Source organism: Rousettus aegyptiacus, unplaced genomic scaffold, assembly GCF_014176215.1.
Source record: "Rousettus aegyptiacus isolate mRouAeg1 unplaced genomic scaffold, mRouAeg1.p scaffold_m13_p_10, whole genome shotgun sequence".
Classification (NCBI taxonomy): domain Eukaryota; kingdom Metazoa; phylum Chordata; class Mammalia; order Chiroptera; family Pteropodidae; genus Rousettus; species Rousettus aegyptiacus.
Window position 1 is genome coordinate 91,893,398 of NW_023416285.1, and position 21,109 is coordinate 91,914,506.

Below are 21,109 nucleotides of genomic sequence, written 5' to 3' on the forward strand. Positions count from 1 at the left end.
CCACAGATATTTAAAAACCGTGAAGCCAGTTTGGGGTTTTCAAGACACCCACGATGGGGTGCATTAGGTTATTCATAGATGTGACAGTTAGGACAAATCAAGGGAAAGGCTGCCCGATACGCCTGCTGCCGACTCCTAGCACTGGGGAGGTGTAATTAACAGCTCGGTCATCCTACTCGGATGCAGAACTATAATCTACAGTCTGGTAGCAGGAGGTCTCTGTGAGCGGAAGAAACACAGAGATTCGGTGTTTCTCGTTCTGTCCCCTAGAATGTCTAGGCTTCTCTTTTGCTACTTGGTCCAACAGCTGAGTCGAGTCGCCGCACAATCCTGCCTGGCGCCCTGCCGTCCTCTTCCGGGAGGGGGACGGCTGGATGAGCACCTGCCCGCCCCGCACTGCCCTTGGCCCAGTGCCGCCGGGGGCGGGGGAGGGTCCTGAGAAGAGCAGGCCGGACCCTCTGCTTTGGCTTTTTTTGTCTTTAAAATTGCAAGAGTCTTACGTGCATGGTCCTGGGTGAAAGAAGCCAATCCGAGAAGCGGCTGCGTCATTCCGACCCTGTGACATTGTAGAAAAGGCTAAAGTGGTTTCCAGGAGCTGGGAGAGGGGGGCAGTGGGGCGGACAGTGGAGCACGATGGTGTCGCGGGGGTGGACACACATCGCCGTACGTTTCTCCAAAGCCGTAGACTGACCGCCGACGTAGACTGGCCCCTGACGTAGACCAGGGACTCTGGGTGGCCACGATGTGTCCGTGCAGATTCATCAGTTGTCACAGCTCTCGTGAGGGGTGTCCGTAAAAGGGGACCCTGTGCATGTGGGGTGAAGAGAGGGGTAGGTAGGAAATCGCTGTCCTTCCTCTCAGTCTTTCTGGGAACCTAAGACTGCTCTCAAAAAATGAAAATCTGTAAAAAATAGTTTCCAAGGAGTCGTCTTCGATAGTCCCAGGGACCCTTCCAGCTCTCGCCGATGACGGCCTCTGAGCTCAGAAGGTCAGCGTCTCCCAGCTTGGCCCTGTGGCGAGTGAGGGGCCCGGCCCTGAACACCTAAAGTCTTAGAAGGAGAACGAAGAGCAAGGCGTCCACTGCTGACTCGCAAAGGGGAAGGGACCATGGCCGAGCTGCTGGTTAGGGACAGAGCTGGGTCCCCAGCCCAGGGCCCCCTCCCTGTCAGCAGGTCACATAACTGAGCGTCATTCGATGATGACAAGTTTAGAGAAAGGCTCGATCCCTGTCAAGGGGTTTGCATTTTCCTTTGTCTTCAGGTGAACCAGGAGTTCTCTGCTTCCCGTTTATCTTCCCGTATATTTACCCGCTCTCCTTTCTCCGTCCTAGGACAAGCAGGGGATACCGTGGTGGCTTGGACTGAGCTATAAAGGAATCTTCCAGTATGACTACCACGACAAGGTGAAGCCCAGGAAGGTAAGTGTTTTTCCTTTGTGAGACGAAAAGGACTAGGCGAGAAGCAGTAAAAGGTTCCACCCTGCAGCCCGGGGGCCTCTGGGCTCACCCAGCCCCTGCTCATTTGAATGGGTACAAATGACTGAGCAGAAATCCAGGCTGAGCTCCCAGGGTGAATGCTGTTTCTCCCTGTCTCTAAGGAGACCTAAGCTGTTATAATTATTTAAGGCTTGGCTCTCCCAAAGCTAGGGGGCGAAAGGACTCCGAGGGACTGGCCTGTTCTTCTGTGCCCTTGAGAAAGCGGGGGGATGTCACCCTAGCATCCCGAGGCTAACCTGAGTTTTCCCAAAGGTTTCTTTTTTGGGGAGTGGAGGGAGTGGAGCTAAACGAAGAGATTGTAGGTCAGAAAGAGGCGAAAAATAAAGAGGAGTGAGAGGCATTCCTGCAAATCCAGTAAATATTTGATGGTGTATTAGAAATCTGGAAAAAATAAGGTCGTTCACCAAAAAGAAAGGGAAGCAGAGGGCTCTGGAAAGCCATGCTAAACACAGAGCAGAACGGTTGCAGGGGGCACAGCGCTCACCTTTTCTGCTTTCGTGGACACACAGTTTTCAAACCAGAGCAAATTGAACAATCATAATGGGAAAAATATCTCTCTGAGGCGAGAGCCGTCATTCGGATCCTCTGGCAGAGGCTCGCGGAGAGAAGACGGTGTGCAGTTCCGACCCTGAGATCCATGCTCTAAGTCTGTCAAAACCACCCTCGCTTTAGGGGAGAGAACGCGACCTCGGTCCCTCCTGTCGTCCCCGGCCTCTCTCTCACGCACAGTTTGGAAATCCACACTGCGTAGCTGGGCTCGTCCTCCTCTGTCCGGTTAACGTCTGCCCTGAGCCAGCTTCTTTATTAAATCGATAGGGGGGGGGTGGGAACTGGCCCTGTGTGGGAGAGGATTTTCACGCAATGCATCAGTGAGTCTGGTCCTGAGAAAAGGTACTGAGCAAACGGCGTGAAGGAATTCAGCCGTGGGAACGATTCCCGAGGGGGCTGAGCCTGCAGGGCACATTGTTTTGTGGTCCTCTCCCCAAACTCTCCAACGCAGGACGTGAATTGGGCCCCGGGGTCTGTCCTTCTTCCACATTCTCTTTCTTCCTGGTGCCCTCTGCCTCTTTCCCGAGTCACCTTTGTGTCTTTTGCTTTTTCTTCTCAAGTTCTGTCTTCAGTCCTTCTTACACCAGCTTTCCTCTCTTCCCGACCTGCCTGTCCGTTTTCCTGCTTGCAAGAGCCAGGGATGCTCCCAGGCCCTTTCACAAAATCCTGGTCACAGTACATCCAGCTCTTGATGGCCCATGTCGGTGGAAGGCCAAGGTCAACGCGGACACCTGAGATCCACAGCCGTGTTCGTTAAAACACAGCCGTTGGATTCTCTCCCTCAGAGCCTTTGAAGGACATGCTGACAAGTATTCGTGCCTGTTCCGTTTAATTTATTAATATGTTTAAGCTTGCTTTATTTCTCTCCTTGAGGTACTAAGGAAGATGGAAGAGGTAAGAGGTAATTCTTGATGTATGTAAAAGTCAGGGAGTGACACATTCCAAGGGCTTGATAAATTTAGAGTCTATTAAGACTGTAAAACAGGTTTCAAGATAAGAACTAGGAAGCCGGAGGTGTGAATAATCAACTATCGAATAAGAGAGTTTCCTCTCATTTGTGGAACTTATCCAGCTCATTTGACATTTTAAAATGTTAAAGGGTCAATATAGTTATTCAAGGTATCGGCGCCATTCGAACCCAGTTATTACTTGAAATAATACATGCTTCTGTGGCCTCTGGGGAAGTGGTTGAGATTCTCAATTCTACCGCCAATTGAAGGACCACTGAGTCATCAGAGTCACTGTTGATTCATTCGTTTATCCATTCATTCACTTTCTAAATGTTTATTGCGCATCCGTCATGTGCCAAGCCGACAGATGCCTAAGACACGCGTCATTCCCTCAAAGCCCGCCCGGGCTGTGGGGGGCGGGGAGCTGTGTGGTAATTGCATCAGGGGTCCCGCGTGCTGCGTTGGAGGCCTGTGGCGGTGAATTGAAGGATGGAGCTTGAGGAGGAGAGACAGGTCTCCACAGGCAGCAAAGTGGAGAGCTGCGTCTTAAAGGGCGGACGAGTCTCGCCGGTGGACGGACGGGGTACTGAGACGTGCAGGCAGGGGAAAGACTGGAGTGGAGTGAGGGAAGGGCAGCCGGAGGGGAGGCCGAGGCCCCAGCGCCAACTCTCCGAGCCCTGAAGGCTTTGCCCAGAGGATTTCGTCTCTGAGGCAGTGGGAGCCGCTGAGTGATGGACGCAGGGGAGCTCAGCTTCCGTATCGGATTTTCGCTGTCACAGAAGCCTCATCTGGCAGCAGGTGGAGGTGGGTTGAAGGCGTACAGGACAAGACTTGCAAACGTAGTCACGTGGGCCGGAGCCGGTGGGGGCGTGAGGCTGGCCCTCAGTAACAGGGATGGGGAAGGGGAGGCGGAAGCAAGATGTTTACATGGCAGGCGTGATGGATCGGTTGTGCGGGGGGGAGAGGGAGTGGCAGTCGGAGCAGGGGAATCTCGGATGGCTCCGAGGCTTCTTGATCAGCCGAAGCATGGGGCGTGAGAAGGGGAAATGAGTTCCATTTAGGACAAACAGACTTAGAGGCTTGATGGGACATCCGGGTGGCGGTGATGAGTAGGGAGTTGGGTATTCAGGTGGAGCTCAAGAGAACCAAGAATGTCTAAAGCATCACTGAACCGGAGACTGAACGGAGAGAGGAAGGGGAGAGGCTCCAGGCACACCTGAACAATCACCGCTGGGTCAGGCCCCCAGTCCGAGTGTGAAATTAAGACCAGGCCTTTGAAAAGCCCATAAGGGGAAAAGAAGCCCAAGAGGTATCCACCTCTGCAAAGACCTGAGATGAGGCCTCAGCCCCATCTCTAACCCAGAGCCATGGGCAGGAAGTCACAGCCACAGTAAGAGCGAGGCCGGGCGCCCGTCCCTCTGCTCACAGCCAGCCTCCCGCCGTGGCAGGAGGGCGAGCTCCGCTGCGTGTGAGGCACGTGTGAGTCTCTGCCTGCACACCGCGCCCCTTGGCTCCAGAGCTGTGACTCGAGAGCGATGGCATGCGCACACACGGTAATGACAACCAGTGTCGCTTGCGCGTGAAGTGCCCGAAGTCTGTTGTCAGCGCCCTAGGCCACGGATACTTTATCTCAGCTGAAAACTTGGAAAGTCACGTGACCCTGTGGGACTGTATAGACCCCACGGTCTCTCGCCCCGTCTCTGACCTGGCAGCTGAAAATTTGGAAAGCCTGACGCGCAGCTGGAGTGGAGGCCCGGCGGTCTCTGGTTCTTTTCCACACTCGGGCTCGGAGGCTCGGCCGGCGTGTCTGGCAGTGCCTTTGGGCACAGGTTGCTGGTGTGTCCTGAGACACAGGGCTCTAGGCCGGGCCAGCTGCTGGTGAGGGATGTCCCTCCAGGTGGTGCCACACCCTCCCACCCCTGCTGGGCAGAGCTCCCCGCAGGGAGGGAGGCCCCAGCAACGCTCAGGCAGCCCAGCCGGGACTGGCGCCCAGTTCTGCACACCTGGAAGGGACTTCTGCAGCAGCTGCACCTCCAGCCCGGGCAGAGGTCCTTCCGCACACTCCGACCCAGTTACTTACTGTGTCACGTGGTGCCACGATGCTAGGAGCCAGCGTTCAAGTCGAGGCAAGGGCCGGGGCAGGTGTGCTCTCTTTCCCCCGGAGGGCCCCGAGGCATCCTCTGGTCCCCCTGCTACGTACAGTTCCCGTAGCGCCAGCGAACCACGAGCGCGCCAGGGAGATCCGCACCCTCCTGCGAGAGTCACTCGTGCGTTCCCACGTGGCCCGCCAGGCAAAAAACAAAAACAAAAAAATGCGGTGGCTGATCGCCGTGCAGGATTGGGCGGGACGGGGGCTTGTTCCACATTCTCTGGTTGGGGCGCTGTTTTCTGTTTTTCCATTCTGGTCGCAGGTTCTACCCTTCACGGCTTGATCCTCGCTCTGAAGCCCTCGTGGCTTTGGGGGAGATGGAGTCAGAGCACTGGGTGCCTCAGGCGGGATGGAGGGAATGGCCCTCTGTCTGCTGCCTGGACCTTCTGCAGCCCAGCGTGGCAGCTGCCGATGTCTGTCAGAAAACATGACCGCCTCCTCTCCCTCGGGGCACACGTGACAGGAACAGCCAGCCGCGTGGGGACACCCAAAGGCAGCGTTTCGGCTTTTGTGTACGTTCAGACACTCAAGGTCAACGTCAGAAGCCTTAGACCTACCTGTGCAGAAGAATTGCCCCCCCTCCCCCCAAAAAAGCCTTTAAAAAATCAGCAACTAGGACGAAACAAAGAAGCGTGGGAATGCCGATACGTGTGCCCGTCTTGGCCGCGCCACGAGCAGGAGGGTCGTGGCCATAAACAGTCTCACAGCCGCCTCGCGTGGATCGTTTCCCGCCGTTTTCTCCCAGCGGCCCGGCTCCATTTCGGCGTGTGTACGAGCGTGTGGCCCCCGCGCGCCGTGTAAGGAAAGTGCTCGATGTCGCAAGGCACAGTCCTGTTGGTTCCGGGGAACAGCGAAACAGCGTCAGGTTGGCACCTGGGCACTCGCGGTCGACCTCGCGCTTCGCTTTCGTTTGCACTTAATGCCAGGCAAAGAAACTCGAGCCATCAAAAAAAAAAGAAAGAAAGAAAGAAATGTCACCTGTGTAAAGTGACCAGCAAGGGCGACGTGCCTCGCGCGGGCTGTTCTTTCAGACAGTCGTGCTGGTCCAGGCAGGACTTCTTCCTCTTCCTCCCCTGAGAACATTCGAGTGAAAATTCAGTGGTGGATATTGAAGAGGCATTGCAGAAGCGGGGTCACACGCGGCAGAGGCAAATACGGCCGGGCGGGATCTGTCACGTGGGGCTCCTCCCTCTTTTCGAGGAGGGCTTGCCTTTCTGAGGGCAAAGCCTGAGAAAGTGTGAAAGCTCTGATCTCTGGGGCAATCCGCCCCTTCTTTCCAGCACCAGGACCAAAGGCATTGGGCGCTTAGTGTCTCCCATGCTCAAGACTCACTCCCCCGCCCCACGCACACACCTTTGGGTGTCAAGCTGAGCAGCCTGCTGCCCTGTTGTCATTGTACTTGGCACTCTTCAAACACACCGGCCGACTGATCATCTGAAGCCATTCTAAATCGCGACAGACACGCCTTCCGAACGGGGTGCCAGGAGAGTTAGAATAAAGACCCCCTCCTGCAGGCTGTGTCTGAGGCCGTGAGCAGTAGAGAACAGTGTGCAAAACGCAACTCCAAAAACAAATAAACAGACAAACAAAAACCTCCCTAGAAGGAATATTCAATATCTGCAAATCATTGTTGATAGCTGCAGCCCACTCGCCAGCCCATATTTAATGAAATCTCTCCGTTGGGGAAGGATGTCAGTGCCTGTCCTGGTTACATATTCAGCAGACAGCATTTACTTATTTATTGGATGTGCATTAAGGGCGCTTTTATGTACACTTAGATGCACAGTTAGGAGCACGGCGGGGTGCCCTCTGGGACGCGAGGAAGAGGCACCGGAGTAAATGGTCCCCCCCCCCCCTTCCCGGTAGCCATCCCGTCTTCCTCTGGTTCCTAAGAGTATTTCGGAAGCGGGGGCATTAGCTCGGGGAATTGATGCATTACTGTCACCTCCCCAGATTAGTAAAGATTTTTGAACGGTCTGAGATGGTGAGACAGGAAGAGAGAATAGTGTTTACAGGAAACATTCCATTAACTGTGAACTGACTCCCAGTGGAGCTTGAATTATTCAGTGTGCTAAGCTCTCCATTCAGCGCACTGCTGACTTAGTGTTCCGCTTCTGTTTGGATGCACTTGACTTATCTTGGGGGTGCTGAGCCCTCTGCCTTGGCCGACCCTGGGTGCGCGCCTCCCTCATTCCATTATTTGTATTCCCCTCGGAAAGCACACCCCAGACACCCCAGGGAGGAAGACCGCACTCAGTCCGTTTTGCATTCTGAGCATTTTGCAGCCTCTGCTCTTTCACGGGGTTGATCAGAGGGCCTCCTCCAGCTGCCCCCTACCGGCCCTTCAGATCCCAGTGCCCAGCGGACCCGGAAGAGTTCCCCACGCCTGTGGGTGACAGGCCCTGGCAGAGGCTTGTGAGGGAGAAGCAGGCTGGGGGGTGAGAGGCGTAAGTCTCCAAGAAGGAAAGGAAAAAGAGCAATTGTATTCTAAGAAAATCGAGATGCCCTTTTCAAAGCATCAGTGCTGGACATGGTCTTCTCAAAGCACCGGCGTTGGGCATGGCCGAATTCTCTCTCTCTCTCTGCACTACGAATCCCAGTCTCTCCTCCCAGACGAGAATCACAGTCACCTGCAAGCCAGGAGCTGGAGCGTTAGAACTTCAGTCGAGAGTGTCGAATGCGGAATCCTCTCCAATAACATGGTCCCCGTGTGAGAATTATCGCGTGCCCGTGGTATGCCAGGCCTGGCAGATGTGACAGTGAACGACAGGGACAGGCCCCTGCCCTCCCAGAGCTTACTGGGAAAGGTGAACAGACGATAACGTGAAGTTAATCTGTAGCATAGAGTGTTAAACTCTACGAAGACAACGAGTCAGAGTACGGGAGGGGTGGATGGTTAGGAGTGACCTCTCCGAGGGGGACCGGACATTTAAGTGGCTCCATTTCTGAGATTATAGCATGCCAGGCTCCCTGGGAAGCAGAGTCCGAGGTGGATTCACAGGCAGGAAGTATACCGGGAAGTGCTGTGGGGTCAAGATCAGGAAGGAGGAAGGGCCAGGCGGAGAGACAGGCGGAGCTGTAAGGAAACCTCAGGTTAAGCCCTAAAGCTGGAATGACCCTCAGAGGCAGTGCCGTGCGGCTGGGGGCCTTTTCCCCAGCATCAACAAGGCATTAGATGCAGGCAACCCCTAGGGAAGGGGTCATGACCTTGGGCAAAGGGCCCCTTCCTGGAGAGAGAATAAATCCTTCAGTCCTGAAGGGAGGGGGCTGGTCAGTACAGCTCAGAGCTTTCCCCTCGGTGGTTCTCAGACTGTGGCCCTTGGGTCAGCAGCATCTGCATCACCTGGGAACATGTTAGAAATAAAACCTCCCAAGTCCCCACCCGAGACTTAGGGACCCAAATTCGGAGGGTGGATGAGACTCGGCAGTCCCTCAAGGAGATGCAGAGCCAGGCTGTCCTGTGTGGGGAGCCTTGCTCTGTGATCTTCGTTGTTTTATTTTGAGAAAGCATTTTAGTCTGAGCTAAAATCGATTCTCTTCCTAGAGCAGGTACACCTTCAAAAACAAAAGACGTTTTGTAAGCCAGCGGCCTCCATGTCTACTCGGAGGCCCAAAGTAAATCTCAGACCTCAGTGCAAGAGGAGTTTGGATGCCACGAACTCACTTCCGATAGTTTTAAAAAAGTCGTGGCACCTTTCTTAACCTCTCTGTGCGTCTCTTTTTATGTCGGTGAAATGAAGGCTCCAGCACACGAGAAATAGTCTTAACTTTCTCCGTCTCAAATGCATTTACGTCTCGGGGTTCCCTGTTCCCTGACGTTAGCGCTGTTGCCCTTGATGTAGCAAACACGGTCACTGTTTATGGCACTGAACACGCGAGAGGCAGCGTTGCCACCGACAGCAGACGACATGTCTGTTAAGAGGACATTGTTTTTGTTTCATCGTTTGGATCTGGTCACCTGGGGTCCCCTTCAGCTTCCACAGTTTTCTGCGGAGGCCGTTTCAGAGCCTGGCGCCCAGAGTGAGCCAGACGGCCAAGGACACCAGCTGGCCGGCTTGTCGTATTCCTGTGGAAGTTGTCTGCACGGTACCCGTGCTGGTGTCGGACTGTCGCTTGGAAGAAGGCGATGCTACGAGCAGAAAATAACAGCACTGCCCCACCCGGGTGGACGACCCTGAGAGGGAAGCGCCGACGTGGCCGTTCTTCTGAGAGGCGCACAGGAGGAGAGCGACGTCGTCAGACCTTCAAGAAGAGGCAGGCCCCCCTGGGTCCTGGGTCACGTGTGTGCAGGTGCCTGAGGAGGCCACCCACCTGGCCCCTGGCGTACTGCTTGCAGGGCTAACCAGTTCCAGGCCTGGCGTGACCCTTCGTGCGCCACGTTCCTGCCCACAGCACAGGCACCCTCTGACTTGTAGGGGCAAGATACATGTCGGTTCCAGCTCCGCTTCTGCGAGACAAGTCTCTTCCTCCTCAGCAAGCTGGTTGGTAGAGGCCATCAGGAATCCTGAGGCCGAGAGGATCGGGAAAGTAGAAACGGGTCAGAGGAGGGGAGCGAGGGGCAGGTTCGCCGAACCGCCGGGAAGGAAGGAAGGAAGTGGGAGACGGAGAAAATGCCAGTTCCTAGGTGAGTCCGTCTTAGACCGTTCTCCTGTGAGGTCTCCCAGGGCTCATCCGCTTCCCGCGGCAGTGCCTGGCCTCAGGCTTGTCCTCCCTACCTGAGCAGGCAGGTACCTGTGCCAGCGCTGAAGAGGCCATGTCCATGGCCACGGTGACCGTGAGGAGTGTCGGGGTCAAACACAGCGCTCGGTGCCTATGGCACACAAATAAATGCACGGCCGGACGGGCCGGCAGCCCCGCTGGGATGGAGCCGCGTCCCGCCACTCCGGGAGCCCCGCTGTCCTTGGGTGTAACTTGAAGAAGCAGATCAAAACCGAACGCTGTCGCTGGACCCCAGACCTCTGCAGAAGTACGTGCATGCAGTAGCCCGCCGACTCCAAAAGGAGCCGCAAACCAAGTGACTCACAAGCAGAGTTGGTTTTTCTGGCTTAAAAACCAAAGACTTTGTTCGTCTGGCAAGAACGTTGACCACCTGGGACTCAACGAGCAAAATGCTTTGATCCCGTACCGTTGTTTTAGAGGTGTTCTCCCCTAGGTAAAAATGCAGGCGGTCCTGTGACTTTTGGGGTCACTCCCAGGTAATACAAAGTCACACAGTCCCTCTAAGTAGCAAATAAATTGCGTTAAGAAATTCGAGGCCCAATTCTTCCTGACAACCAAAGCTCCAGGCTCGAGTTGACGTTAAAGCCCCACCCCCACCTCCCAGCTAGGCTCACCTGTCCTTCAGCTCACCTGACAGTGGCCAGCCAGCCTTCTCCCCTTAGCTACAGGAGATTCCGGTCAAGCTCCCCAGGTGACCCCCGTGGGCCCTCTCTCACGAGGTTTGCGGAAGGGGTCCTCCACCGCCCACTCCGGGAACACCTCTCGCCCCCTAAAATTCTCCCGCAGTCTCCACCTTCCTAGACCTTTACACCCCACCAAAGGGTAAGAGGTTTAGGAGTCCTCTAAACAATAAAATTTAAAAAACGTTTTAAAAAAATTTTTAGTCATGATAAAATAATGTGAAGTTAACCATCAGAACCGTTTTTAAGTGTCCAGTTCAATAGGATTAAGGACATTCACATTGTCGTGCAAACAAGCTCCAGAACTTTTTTATGTAGCAAAACTTAAGCTCTGTCCCCACTAAAGACTGCGTGTGGCCCCGCCCCCAGCCCCTGGCCTCTCCGTCCTTTCTGCCCCATGAGTTTGACCACCTGAGGGGCCTCGTGTAAGTGGAATCACACAGCATTTGTCTTTTGTGACCGTCGGGCATTGTTATCCAAACCAGGACAGTTTTGAGAGTAGGCAAGGGCACCGGTTAATAATTACGCCACCTCAGACCAACTGTGGAGGTCACAGGCAAACCAGGACACACGCTGGCCTGTCAGTCTGGCTAGCTCTGTGCTGGTTTTCCCCTCCCCTCTCCTACTGGACAGTGTGTTCGCGAGTCGCTTTAAGGAGAATGATCATCTCCAAGTTTCAGCCGGGACGTCTGTTTTCCTATCTGACGGCTCTGGTTTTGCAGTGGCCTCTTTACCCACAGACAGCACAATGTGTGACAAAGCTGTGCCGAGCCAACACCTGGGGAGACCCCAGAGAGCCCCTCCAGTAACAGCACAGGCCGTCCAGCCCCCCACCCCCACTGGTCCTTCCAGCATTGCCAACAGGTGCTTCTTGTGCTGCAAGTCTCATCAGTTCTTAGGATCGTCCTAAAAAGCCTGCTGGTACCGAATGTGGCCCATGGGCTCCCCCCCTCATCCTGGAGCAGACGCGGCCTTCCTGGGATAAGTGTACCTGCTCCGACTTTTCGGGGGACAACGAGCTGGAGGGGACCTGGCTCCATTCTCTCCAGGCCTCCTTGCAGCGAGCACTGGGACTCACAGCTGAGCGGGGCTCCGTGGCTCCGTGGCTCGCGCGGGCCCACCTGGAGGTCGTTACGCCCTTGAGTGGATGCTTACAGCTTCGCGGTTTAAAACGCCTCACCAAGCAGCTCAGCGGCCAGATTCTCGCCCGCCAACTCCGCGGAAGGCTGCGGGGTCACACAGCAGAGAGGACCCCACCCTGAGGTGCCTCGGCGGTGACAGCCGGAAGCCGTCGGGCTGCGGCAGGTCGGCCGCCGTCTGCAGAGACCACCACAGAGACGCGAGGGGAGGGCCCGGTAGGAGAACCGTGGACACATCGGTCTTGCGGTGGGTTGGGGGGGGCGCCTTTTCTGTGGAGGGGGTTCTGACGTGGAAGGGGCAGCCCTGGGACGAGGGGGTTTTGTCCTGTCATGCCAGCTCCTTTTAAGTGATTAATCCAGACTAGGATGTACCAGTCAAAACAGCAAGGTCGCAGCGGAGCTCCCGGTCACTCCCCGTTCCTCACCAAGCCCCCAGGCACCCACAGCCCCCCTTTTTCTGTCTCCCTGATCTTGCCTCTTCCAGACATTTCGTGGACGTGGGATCGGATGACCTGTGGCCTTTCGTGTATGGCTTGTTTCACTTAAAACGACGTTTTCAAAGTTGCTCCACACGTGGCACGAATCAGTCCTTTCTCGCGGCTGAGAGCTATTCCACTGCCCTGTGACGTTTGCCTCAGCTTTTCTGCGACAGTGTAGCAGACGTGCGCACACACACCCACCCTGGGTGGTCCCTCCCACAGCTGCCTGGCTTTGCCCCGAGTTTGCTTCTGCTGCCAACTCAGCTGTCACTCCTGATGACTCAGCTGTCACTCCGGCCGTCCCCAGCCCCTGCGACAACCCCCTGGCTGGTCCTCCTTTATATTTGTCCTTGGCACCTGTCATCCTCCGGCTCCCTCGTTGCGTAGCTTTCTCGTTTGCCTACCTCTCCCCTCACAAGAACTGACACATTTCTGTCTTTTTCCCTTGCCGTATGCCCGCTGCCTAGCATGGTGCCTGGCACACGGTAAATGCTCAGTCAAGAGTTGTCGATAAAAGCAGTCAGGGCAGAGGATCTGATAGCTTGTGACCCGCGCCCGATTTCGAGGACATCTCCGTGCAGTGGCCTCGCAGACCCGGGGACAAGCAGCGGAGCCCCCTCCAGGGAACGGTCTGAGAGAGATGGAAACGAGACATCAGGCGTGACCCGCCGCCGCGGGCCACCGGGCGCCTCCGGCTCATCCGGCCGCATTTTCTTTCTCAGAAGTGGGAAGCGTCAGACTGGGACGTGCCGCGTGTGGCTTCCGGGGGCCTCCGCTTTGCCCCGGGAGATGGCTGTCTCTGCTGAGTGTGTGGTGTTTAGTTTTGCGAGATTGTTGTTGTTGTTGTTGTTGTTGTTGTTGTTTAATGAACATGGTTCCAAGGGGAAACTCAGGCTGAACTGATTTTCCTGAAGGTGTGAACCTGTGTGACACCCTAGGCCAGCCAGAAAGGTGTCAGGGTGCATGGCCCTCACTCCTAGCGCCCACAGGTGGGGCTGGAGGACTCAGCAGGGAGGGTCCAGCCTACCCCTGCCAGGCCTGTGAGAGCCTCAGTTCCATGTGGGACGAGTGGCCAGGGCTCACTCCGGGTCCTGACCGGGACCCCAGCCTGAGCGGCGTGGGCTCCAGGACTGCAGACGACTCCTCCCCCCACCCACCCTCCGCTCGCCTGGGTGTCCAGTGTGGTACAGGCCAGGCCACCAGGAGGAGGATGGTTGGGGCTCTGTGAGCTGGCCCTCAGGGTCACGTCCCTTGCGGTTCAGAAGAGCGTTTTTAACAAGATGTTAGGTTCATCCACTGATGGCTCCTCACATGGAAGTTGCCTGAATCGTGGGAGCCAATATCTGAACCTTTATCATCTGTGTTCATTAATTCATTCACTCAACAGATAATTATTGAATGTCTGATAGGCCCCAGGCATTGTGCCAAGTGCCAGGAAATACCTTCAAGGAGCATAGTCTGGTAGAGAAGACATTTGAGTAACGAGGACAGTGGCAAGATGTTGTTGTTGTTGTTCAATGAACTGGCCCGGGTTAGGGACAGCCCTGGTCAAAGAAAGTGGCTTGGGGAAGGGTCAGTGTCCGCCTCCGCTCTCAGCCGCTCTCCCAGAGTCTCAGTGGCCCTGCCCACGGAGGAATTCCTCCAGAGAAACTGGACCGAAGCAGAGATTTAGGTAAGAGCAGCCCTCCTGGAGTCCAGAGAATTCTAGAGTGAGGTCCTCACCCGTAGGAGACAGGCTCTCAGTGCTGTTCATTCTGGGAAGGAAAGATTGTGGAAAAGATATAAAATTGCCCCAGCAAGAGCATCTACAGAGGAAAACTGCCTAAGTCACCCGTGGCCCCAGCTGCAGAGATGACTCCCTCCATGCCTCCAGCCAGCCCGAGGGGTCAGACCCTCCCGCAGAAAGTCGGGGCTGCAGAGGGGCAGCCCCCCCCCCACGCCCATCACTGCAGAGCAGCCAGCAAGACCACCAGCAGCCTGACTCTTTTCAAGCCTCTGCCCCCTGGCCCGGTGCCCCCCAGCCTTCTTGCTCCCTGAGACGCCTTTCTAGCCAGGAGAGGCGGGAGCTCACACCTACAGGCCGTCTGCCTCCTCCTGGTACCCACAGAAACCACGCCGGGGAGACCTCACCCTCCCGCTTGTAGTTACTTTCAAAGAGCGTTACTGGCTTACTGATTGCTTTTAACTTCGTCTCTCACAGCTAACGGGGGACTCTCAGTCCCTTTTTTAGCTTGATTACCCAGGTTTCAGTTATGAGTACACACCTTGGTTCCCACGTCGAGCTGTTGCCAACCCAGTCTCCATCCCACCCCCACCTTCTGCGCAGTCAGATGCCTCTACCAGGGGAATTGTGAGTTCCCGTGATGCCACACCTTTGGGCAGAGCTGCCAGGCATGAGAGTATCATGGCCCCCCCTCCGCCACCCTCCTGACAAAGGAAAACATAAGTTTTCCCCGAAGTCTGTCCTCCGAAGCAGTCAAAACGTAACGCCTTACAGCAATCCAAAAAGAGAGACATCTTTGGTGCAGGCGAAACGGCCCATCATAACTCAGATGTGTCAGATACACCTCAGACTAATTCCTTCTCTGAAGCCTCCCGTAGACATAAGTCACAGCAGGTAGAATTAGCTTTGAAGTATTTCCAAAGGCAAGCCTGGAGCCAAGGAAGGGTAAGCCACACACAACTGGGGTGTCAACGCTCGGAAACCCCAAATCTAGACCCAGATACCGCGAGGATGACTGGCCTCTCCACACGAACGTTAACCCTCGTGTGTGCCCCAGAGGCAAGCGAATGAGATCAGGAGGCCCGGGGTAAGACAGAAGAAGCACTTTCAGCTTTTCGTTAAAGTGCTGACATTTGCCAAAGCTTTATGGTACGTCCTTCTGCGAGAAAAGCCAAAACACACAGAAGAAAGTGATATAGAGAGAGGCCCTCCCGGGAGGAAAATAAGTAAATTGAGTCCAATGGGGAGGAGGAAAAAAATGGCCTGTTTCTCTGTAGGCCTGTTAAGTACTTGTCGGCCCTGTTTCTCTCTTTTCCCTAAAAATGACTCATCAGGCCAAAGCCGAAAGGTTTTTGATGGGTTAAGAAGAGGCCGTCTGTCCGTCAAAGGGCATCTGTCACTGAATTAACCGAATCCTTTCAGAGCTCGTGTCCCCTGACAGGAAGAGACAGCTGGCCAGAGGGGCATCTTGATCCCATTAGGTCTGGCTGCAGAGAAAAAGGTTTTTTTTTGTTTTTGTTTTTTGTTTTATTTTGTTTTGTTTTTTTTTTGCTGGGGTGGGTGACCCCCTTGGGATAATCAGTGCCTGGAGCTCTTTCAGGGCAGGTAAGGAAGGACATAGTGAAATGCCCTTCATGAGTGAATTATTGGGGATCATAGTTTGCCCACGTTGGAAGGCCTGGTTTGCTTCCCAGGGCAGCCCCCGGCCCCTCCGCCCCCTGATTCCACGTAATACTGAGCCACGTCACAACAGAGTACTTGCTTCTCGGCAAAGGTGTGAAGATTAGATGTCGTATCAGGAAAATGGTCACAACCGACACAGGTCAGAATTGCAGTGGACCCAGGAAGGAGCTGTTTAAGAAGCAGAACCGAAGAGCCCAAAGATGGTTTGGCCAGGGTTGGCCCAAGTGGCATGAACAAGAACCGGGGTTGGGCCTCTGCTTGGCTTGTGAAAAATCCAGTTAACACAAAGCATTTTTTTTTTTTAAATGCCTGTGGCACCGTATTAGCCATCTCTCAAAGAAAATTGCACAAATCTGTACTTCGGGCTGATAACATGTTCAAAGTACTCAGAACTTTATTTTTTACGTTATGAATAATACCGGCATGTAAATAATAGAGCGGAAAGGACATGACAGTGGCTTTTTACTGAACGCTAACTCAATAGTGAATGATAGTGTACTGGGCACCATTTTTGAGCATGTTGCGCGTATTTATTCAATAACATGGCAGCCCTACAAAAATAAAACTCTCGTTAGCCGTAGTATTTCGAGGATGAGAACGCGAAGACAATTATATTGCCGAGGACACACACAGCCAGTTAAGGGGTAGACGGTGTGGCCTCGAAAAGCATTCTTTTAATCAGTACTATTTATTGCCTCCCGTAAGTAGGAAATGTTTAAAACAAGCTACTTTGTTTTCAAATTCCCGAGAGAAGCCGTGTGGCATTCCGGGGCTTCATGGCGCCGCCCTTCATCAGCAGGCACAGGGTGGAGGAAAGCCGGCCACATACCCTTCCTTTACCAGAAAGGAAGCTGAGAGGCAAAGTCAGGACCGTGCCTTCCCAGCGGGCGGTCTCAGCCCTGAAAGCGGTGCCCTGAGCCAGGGGAGCGTAAGCGACGGCCGTGGATGTTGGTTATCTGCAGCAGAAGCATGAGCCATCTTAATAAGGGGTGCAGCAACTCCGTGGAGTTTTTAAAGCCTGTTACAGAAAGCATCCGTGATTTTTTTTCTTCTCCTAGTCAAGGTTACATTGTTGATAGGTGTGCAACATTATCAGTCGGCATCTGTATACACTTCCAGCAGCGTGCTGACCACCAGCTGAGTAGTTTCCATCCCTCACCACACATTCGACCCCCTTTTCCCATTTCGCCCTCCCCCCACTTTCTTCCCATCTGATAGCCACCCGTCTGTTGTCTACATTTATCAGTTTGTTTCTGTTTTGTTTTTTTCGATTCCACACGTGTGAAGTCGTATGATATTTGTCTTTCTCCATCTGACGTATCAGCGTGATATCCTCATGGCCCATCCATGTCGCCACAGATGGCAAGCTTTCATCTTTAAGGCTGAAGAGTATGTCGTGTGTGAGCATACATACACAACTTCCTCTTTACCCATTCATCCCTCGTTGGGCATTCATTCTTCGTTAGGTCGTTTCCATATCTTGACGATTGTAAATAAAGCTGCAGTGGACCTGGGTGCGTATATCTTTTTGAATTAGTGTTTTCATGTGCAGGTAAATACACAGAGGTGGATTTGCTGGATCATGTGGTTCTATTTTTAATTTTTTTGAGGAACCTCCATGCTGTTTTCCAGAGTGGCTGTGCCAATTTACAAATGCCATCCTGGCAGCCGTGAGGTGATTCTCACTGTGGTTTTGATTTACATTTTCCTAGTGATGTTGCACATCTTTTCATGTACCTTTTGGCCATCTCTATATCTTCTTGGAGAAAATGTCTGTTCCATTCCTCGGACCATTTTTTAATTGGCGGTTTTCGTATCGTTGAGTTATGAGCTCTTTATGTGTTTGGGATGTTAACTCCTTATCGTGTATATGATTTGAAGACGTCTTCTTCCATCCGGTAGGTCACCTTATTTTGCTGATGGCTTCCTTTGCCATGCAGAAGATTTTCGGTTTGATGTAGTTCCATTTGTTGATTTTCGTCTTTGTTTCCTTGCCTTTGGAGTCAAATTCACAAAACCATCGCCAGGACCGTAGTCCAGTAGCTTAGCACTTATGTTTTCTTTTATGTACTTAAAACCCCAGGACCTCCTCTCTTTAAGGATAAAGTAAAATATATTGAATGTCTGTGCAACTGATATAAAAAGAAAAAAGAAAATCATTGGCATGTGGTGTTAACCCTCCCTATACCTGAAAACATATACCTTCTTCTGTTGTTCCCTAGAATTGGTCCTCTCAGAAAAGCAGAACCTCCTCGGGGTTTATCTGGTGATATTATCTGAACACACGGGCTGGGGTTTGTGTGGTTACACTGACACTTTAATTCAATGCCTTCTAGTTGGGGTTCAGCAACTCCTTTTGTCTTGTAGCCCTCAAATTGTGTGGCGACTCGTGTTTGTTTTCCGAAGGTGTAAATCTGCCTAGAGATTAGTGAGTGGCAGCCCTGCTTCTAGAAAGTGAACAGAGCAGAAATAAAATGAAGAAGTAAATGTTTAGGTTCATATGTTGTTTTTTTTTTTTTTTTCACTGAGCTCAGAGACTATTCCTGGCCAAGAGTCTAATTCCTCTTATAAGACATCTCCTTGCTGGTGCTTAGAAAGAATTCAGCATTATGTGGACTGCCGGGGGCCTTTGAAGAAGTGATCATTTACTTAACGGCCAGCTCGAAACAACTTCGTTCTCTCTTGTCATCAGATCTTCCTGGCGTTAGAAAGAGCCCAGGACAGATGTCCCAAGCATGAGTCCCGACGGCAGTTATTCACCCTCTGCCGGTCCCTGAACCCCTCTCCACCGCACTTCCTTCATCTGCGGAAGGAGCAGGCTGGAGCAGATGGCCACTGGGATTCTGCATAATCGCCCCTTTAGGAGAAGCAGGAAGTTACTCAGAGAGGTCAGTAAGAGGCTGGGTGACTCAGCCTCGGGGACAGGAGGAAGAGGAGGCTCCCCGAAGTCCTGGTCAAGAGTCAGAGCCACTGGAGAGAGCCTCCCCCCACGCCCGCGCTTCCGCCTGATTCTGAGCTCGCCCACCCCCCACCCCCCACGCGCTGTCCTGTCCCGCACTCGGTAAACACTTGCAGGGCGGAAGTCTCACGGAGTCAAGGCCACTTTGCCTGTCTCTGCTGTGCCTTCACCCGCTCGGAAAGCAGGGGGGCACCTTAACCCTTTCCTGCCCCGACCTTCAGCCCCACACAGGTTGTTGGCATCCTGCAGACCAGCTAGGAGAGTCCAGCAACCAGATCCTGCCCCCCGAAGTGTTTATACATGGCCTGTCACCCTCGGGCCTCCCAGGTGGTATCTGTTAGCCACTCTCGTTTCCTCTCCATGGATAAACATTGCCCATCTCCTATTTTATACATTAGGACTTCGAGGCCCAAGTCACAGGTGTCTGGGCCAGAAACTGTGGATCCACATCTAGCACCAGCCGTGGTCCCAAGGGCGGTGACAGACACCGCCTCAGTAAAACCGCTTCCAGGCGGTTTCTCTATACGTTCGCTTCCAGGGCAAGCCCCAGGTATGAAGGCTGTGTGTTCCTCATCCTGATTTTTGTTGTTCGTTAGTCCTTGACTGAAAGCTGCTGAATGCTAAGGCTTCTCCGTGTGGACAGCCAGAAGAATCCAGGTCTTTAAAAAGGGAAAGGAGTAATAACTTACCGTTTACAGCCTACGAGGGAAGAAAAACCCCTGCGTAGGACTGAAAAGGGTTGGCTTTGTGCTTACGGTCACACCGTCGCTCCTGTGTAAAACTCATTCCGCTCGTAAAGTCCGCCAGCCGCTGGTGAGCAGAGTGCTGGTCCCACTGATTGGTGGCCCTGCGCAGAAGGGACACAGAGGTTATGCTGACGGGCCAGGTGCCCGGCCTCCTGTTTCTGGTTCCGTCCCCGACTTGCCGTGTGGCCTTAGGCAGTTGCCCCCGGGCTCTCTGGACCTCATATTCCCCAAGGAGAAAATTTCCCACTCACTCTTCGCGGGGACTCTAAAAGATCGAAGAAGGGGTGTTGGCAGAGCTTTTAAAGATGCCCAGGTGAAGCGCATTAGAAAGGCCTTGATTTAATAGATATTGACAAATCCTTTGATTATTGATAGGCTCTGTATTTTGGCTTCTAATTAAGTCCTCGGGCATAACTGGCCGTAGTAGGCATTACCCCAAACCCCAGGGAACTCACCCAGCCACAGGGATCCCCGTGTGTGTATCTGCTGCATCTTTATGTGGAGTCACAGACCGCGTGGGCTTCTTTACGCGGTGGCCGGGTAATGCTGGTTACGCCGCTGCAGCACTGAGCCCAGGAGGCTCTCGGAAGTGACCGACGGCCCGCAGCTGCCCCCGGCCCAGCTCGTCAGCACCCGTGTGGCCTGCTTCCCACGGGGACACCAGGCCAGGCGTCTTCCCTTTGCTCGTTGGGTGGTTTTACTCTGCCAGCTTTGCATGGTTTAGCAGGCAGGGCCTCTGAGCTCTGGGGCAGAGGGAACCCCGGGGCAGAAACACACAGCCCCGCCCCCCGTGAAGAGACAGTGTATTTGCAACAGGCGGTGACTGCCCTGGCTGCATCCCTCACCTTCGGACCCTGCCGTCCAGCCCTCCCCAGCCCCTAAGTAAGGAGCGAGGATCCGGCCGGTGTGGCCACTGTTCCTGGCACCCTGCAGACGTCCGAATGCCGTCCTGCCCTGAAAAACTGCCCTCCAGCCTCCTCACTCCCACCCGCCCTTCCCAGCATTTCATTTACCAAAAAAAAAAAAAAAAATTTGGTTTTGAATCCTTGCGTGCAGCCAACATGGGGGAAAGCCAGGGCTCTGCCCTGCTTAGAAAGTTTTAGAAAGTTCGCACAGACCACACAGCACCCCAGAGAAGGCCGGAGCCAGGGTGCAGTCAGTGCCCGGACGGGAGTCCGGGTGGCAGCGGGGGTGGCGGAAGACCCCGCAGCACAGGCAGGCGCTTGGTCTGGGCCAGTCAGCAGGGAGGAGGCCCTCCACAGCGCGGCGTGGGGAGCACTGTAAGGGAAGGCGGGGTGTTCTGTTTTCTAGGGAGTGGGCGCTGGCTCTGCTTGGGGTTCTTCATGGGGGAGCAGGGAGCTCTGAACCAAAGGCCCTGGGGGAGGGTATGCGAGCTCTCACACCTCCTGACGGAGAGGAGGAAGCTCCTGGAGGTCTGCCCGGCAGGTGCAGGGTGGGCGCCTCATCCCACGCCCTGCCCAGGACAGTCTGTGGCGCGCCGGCACCAGCCAGGACCAAAGAAGGGGACCAGGGACGGAGCGTTTGGCCCTGGTGCAAAATGCAAACGCAGGGCCCCTGCATCCAGACTCACTGAGGATTTGAAGGTGGTGAGGGCAGAGTGGTTGAGTTGAGTGAGCAGGGGCTCTCGAGTCACATGCCCGAGAAGGCGGTGCTGGTGAAGGTGGGTGCAGCACAGGCGCCGAGGGTCCCCCTCAGGGACCAGCCGTCTTCCATCCGTTTTCTTCAGAAGGAAAGGCGAGGGAGGGGTGGGGCGTAATTCTGTCCGCTTCCTTCTAGATTTTCACCGCGCAGGTAATCAAACTGTATTTGCTTAAACC

At 54.2% G+C, this 21,109-nt stretch overlaps 1 protein-coding gene across 10 annotated transcripts in view; it reads left to right on the forward strand.

Moving 5' to 3' along the window:
* The window catches only part of FRMD4A (FERM domain containing 4A), a 522,413-nt gene that overhangs the window by 441,283 nt on the left and 60,021 nt on the right, over window positions 1-21,109 (forward strand). For all 10 annotated transcript variants that reach the window (XM_036227032.1, XM_036227030.1, XM_036227019.1 and 7 more), the window contains one exon: window positions 1,331-1,417. In XM_036227032.1, the coding sequence (XP_036082925.1) occupies window positions 1,331-1,417 (87 nt within the window). The remainder of the gene's footprint in view (window positions 1-1,330; window positions 1,418-21,109) is intronic.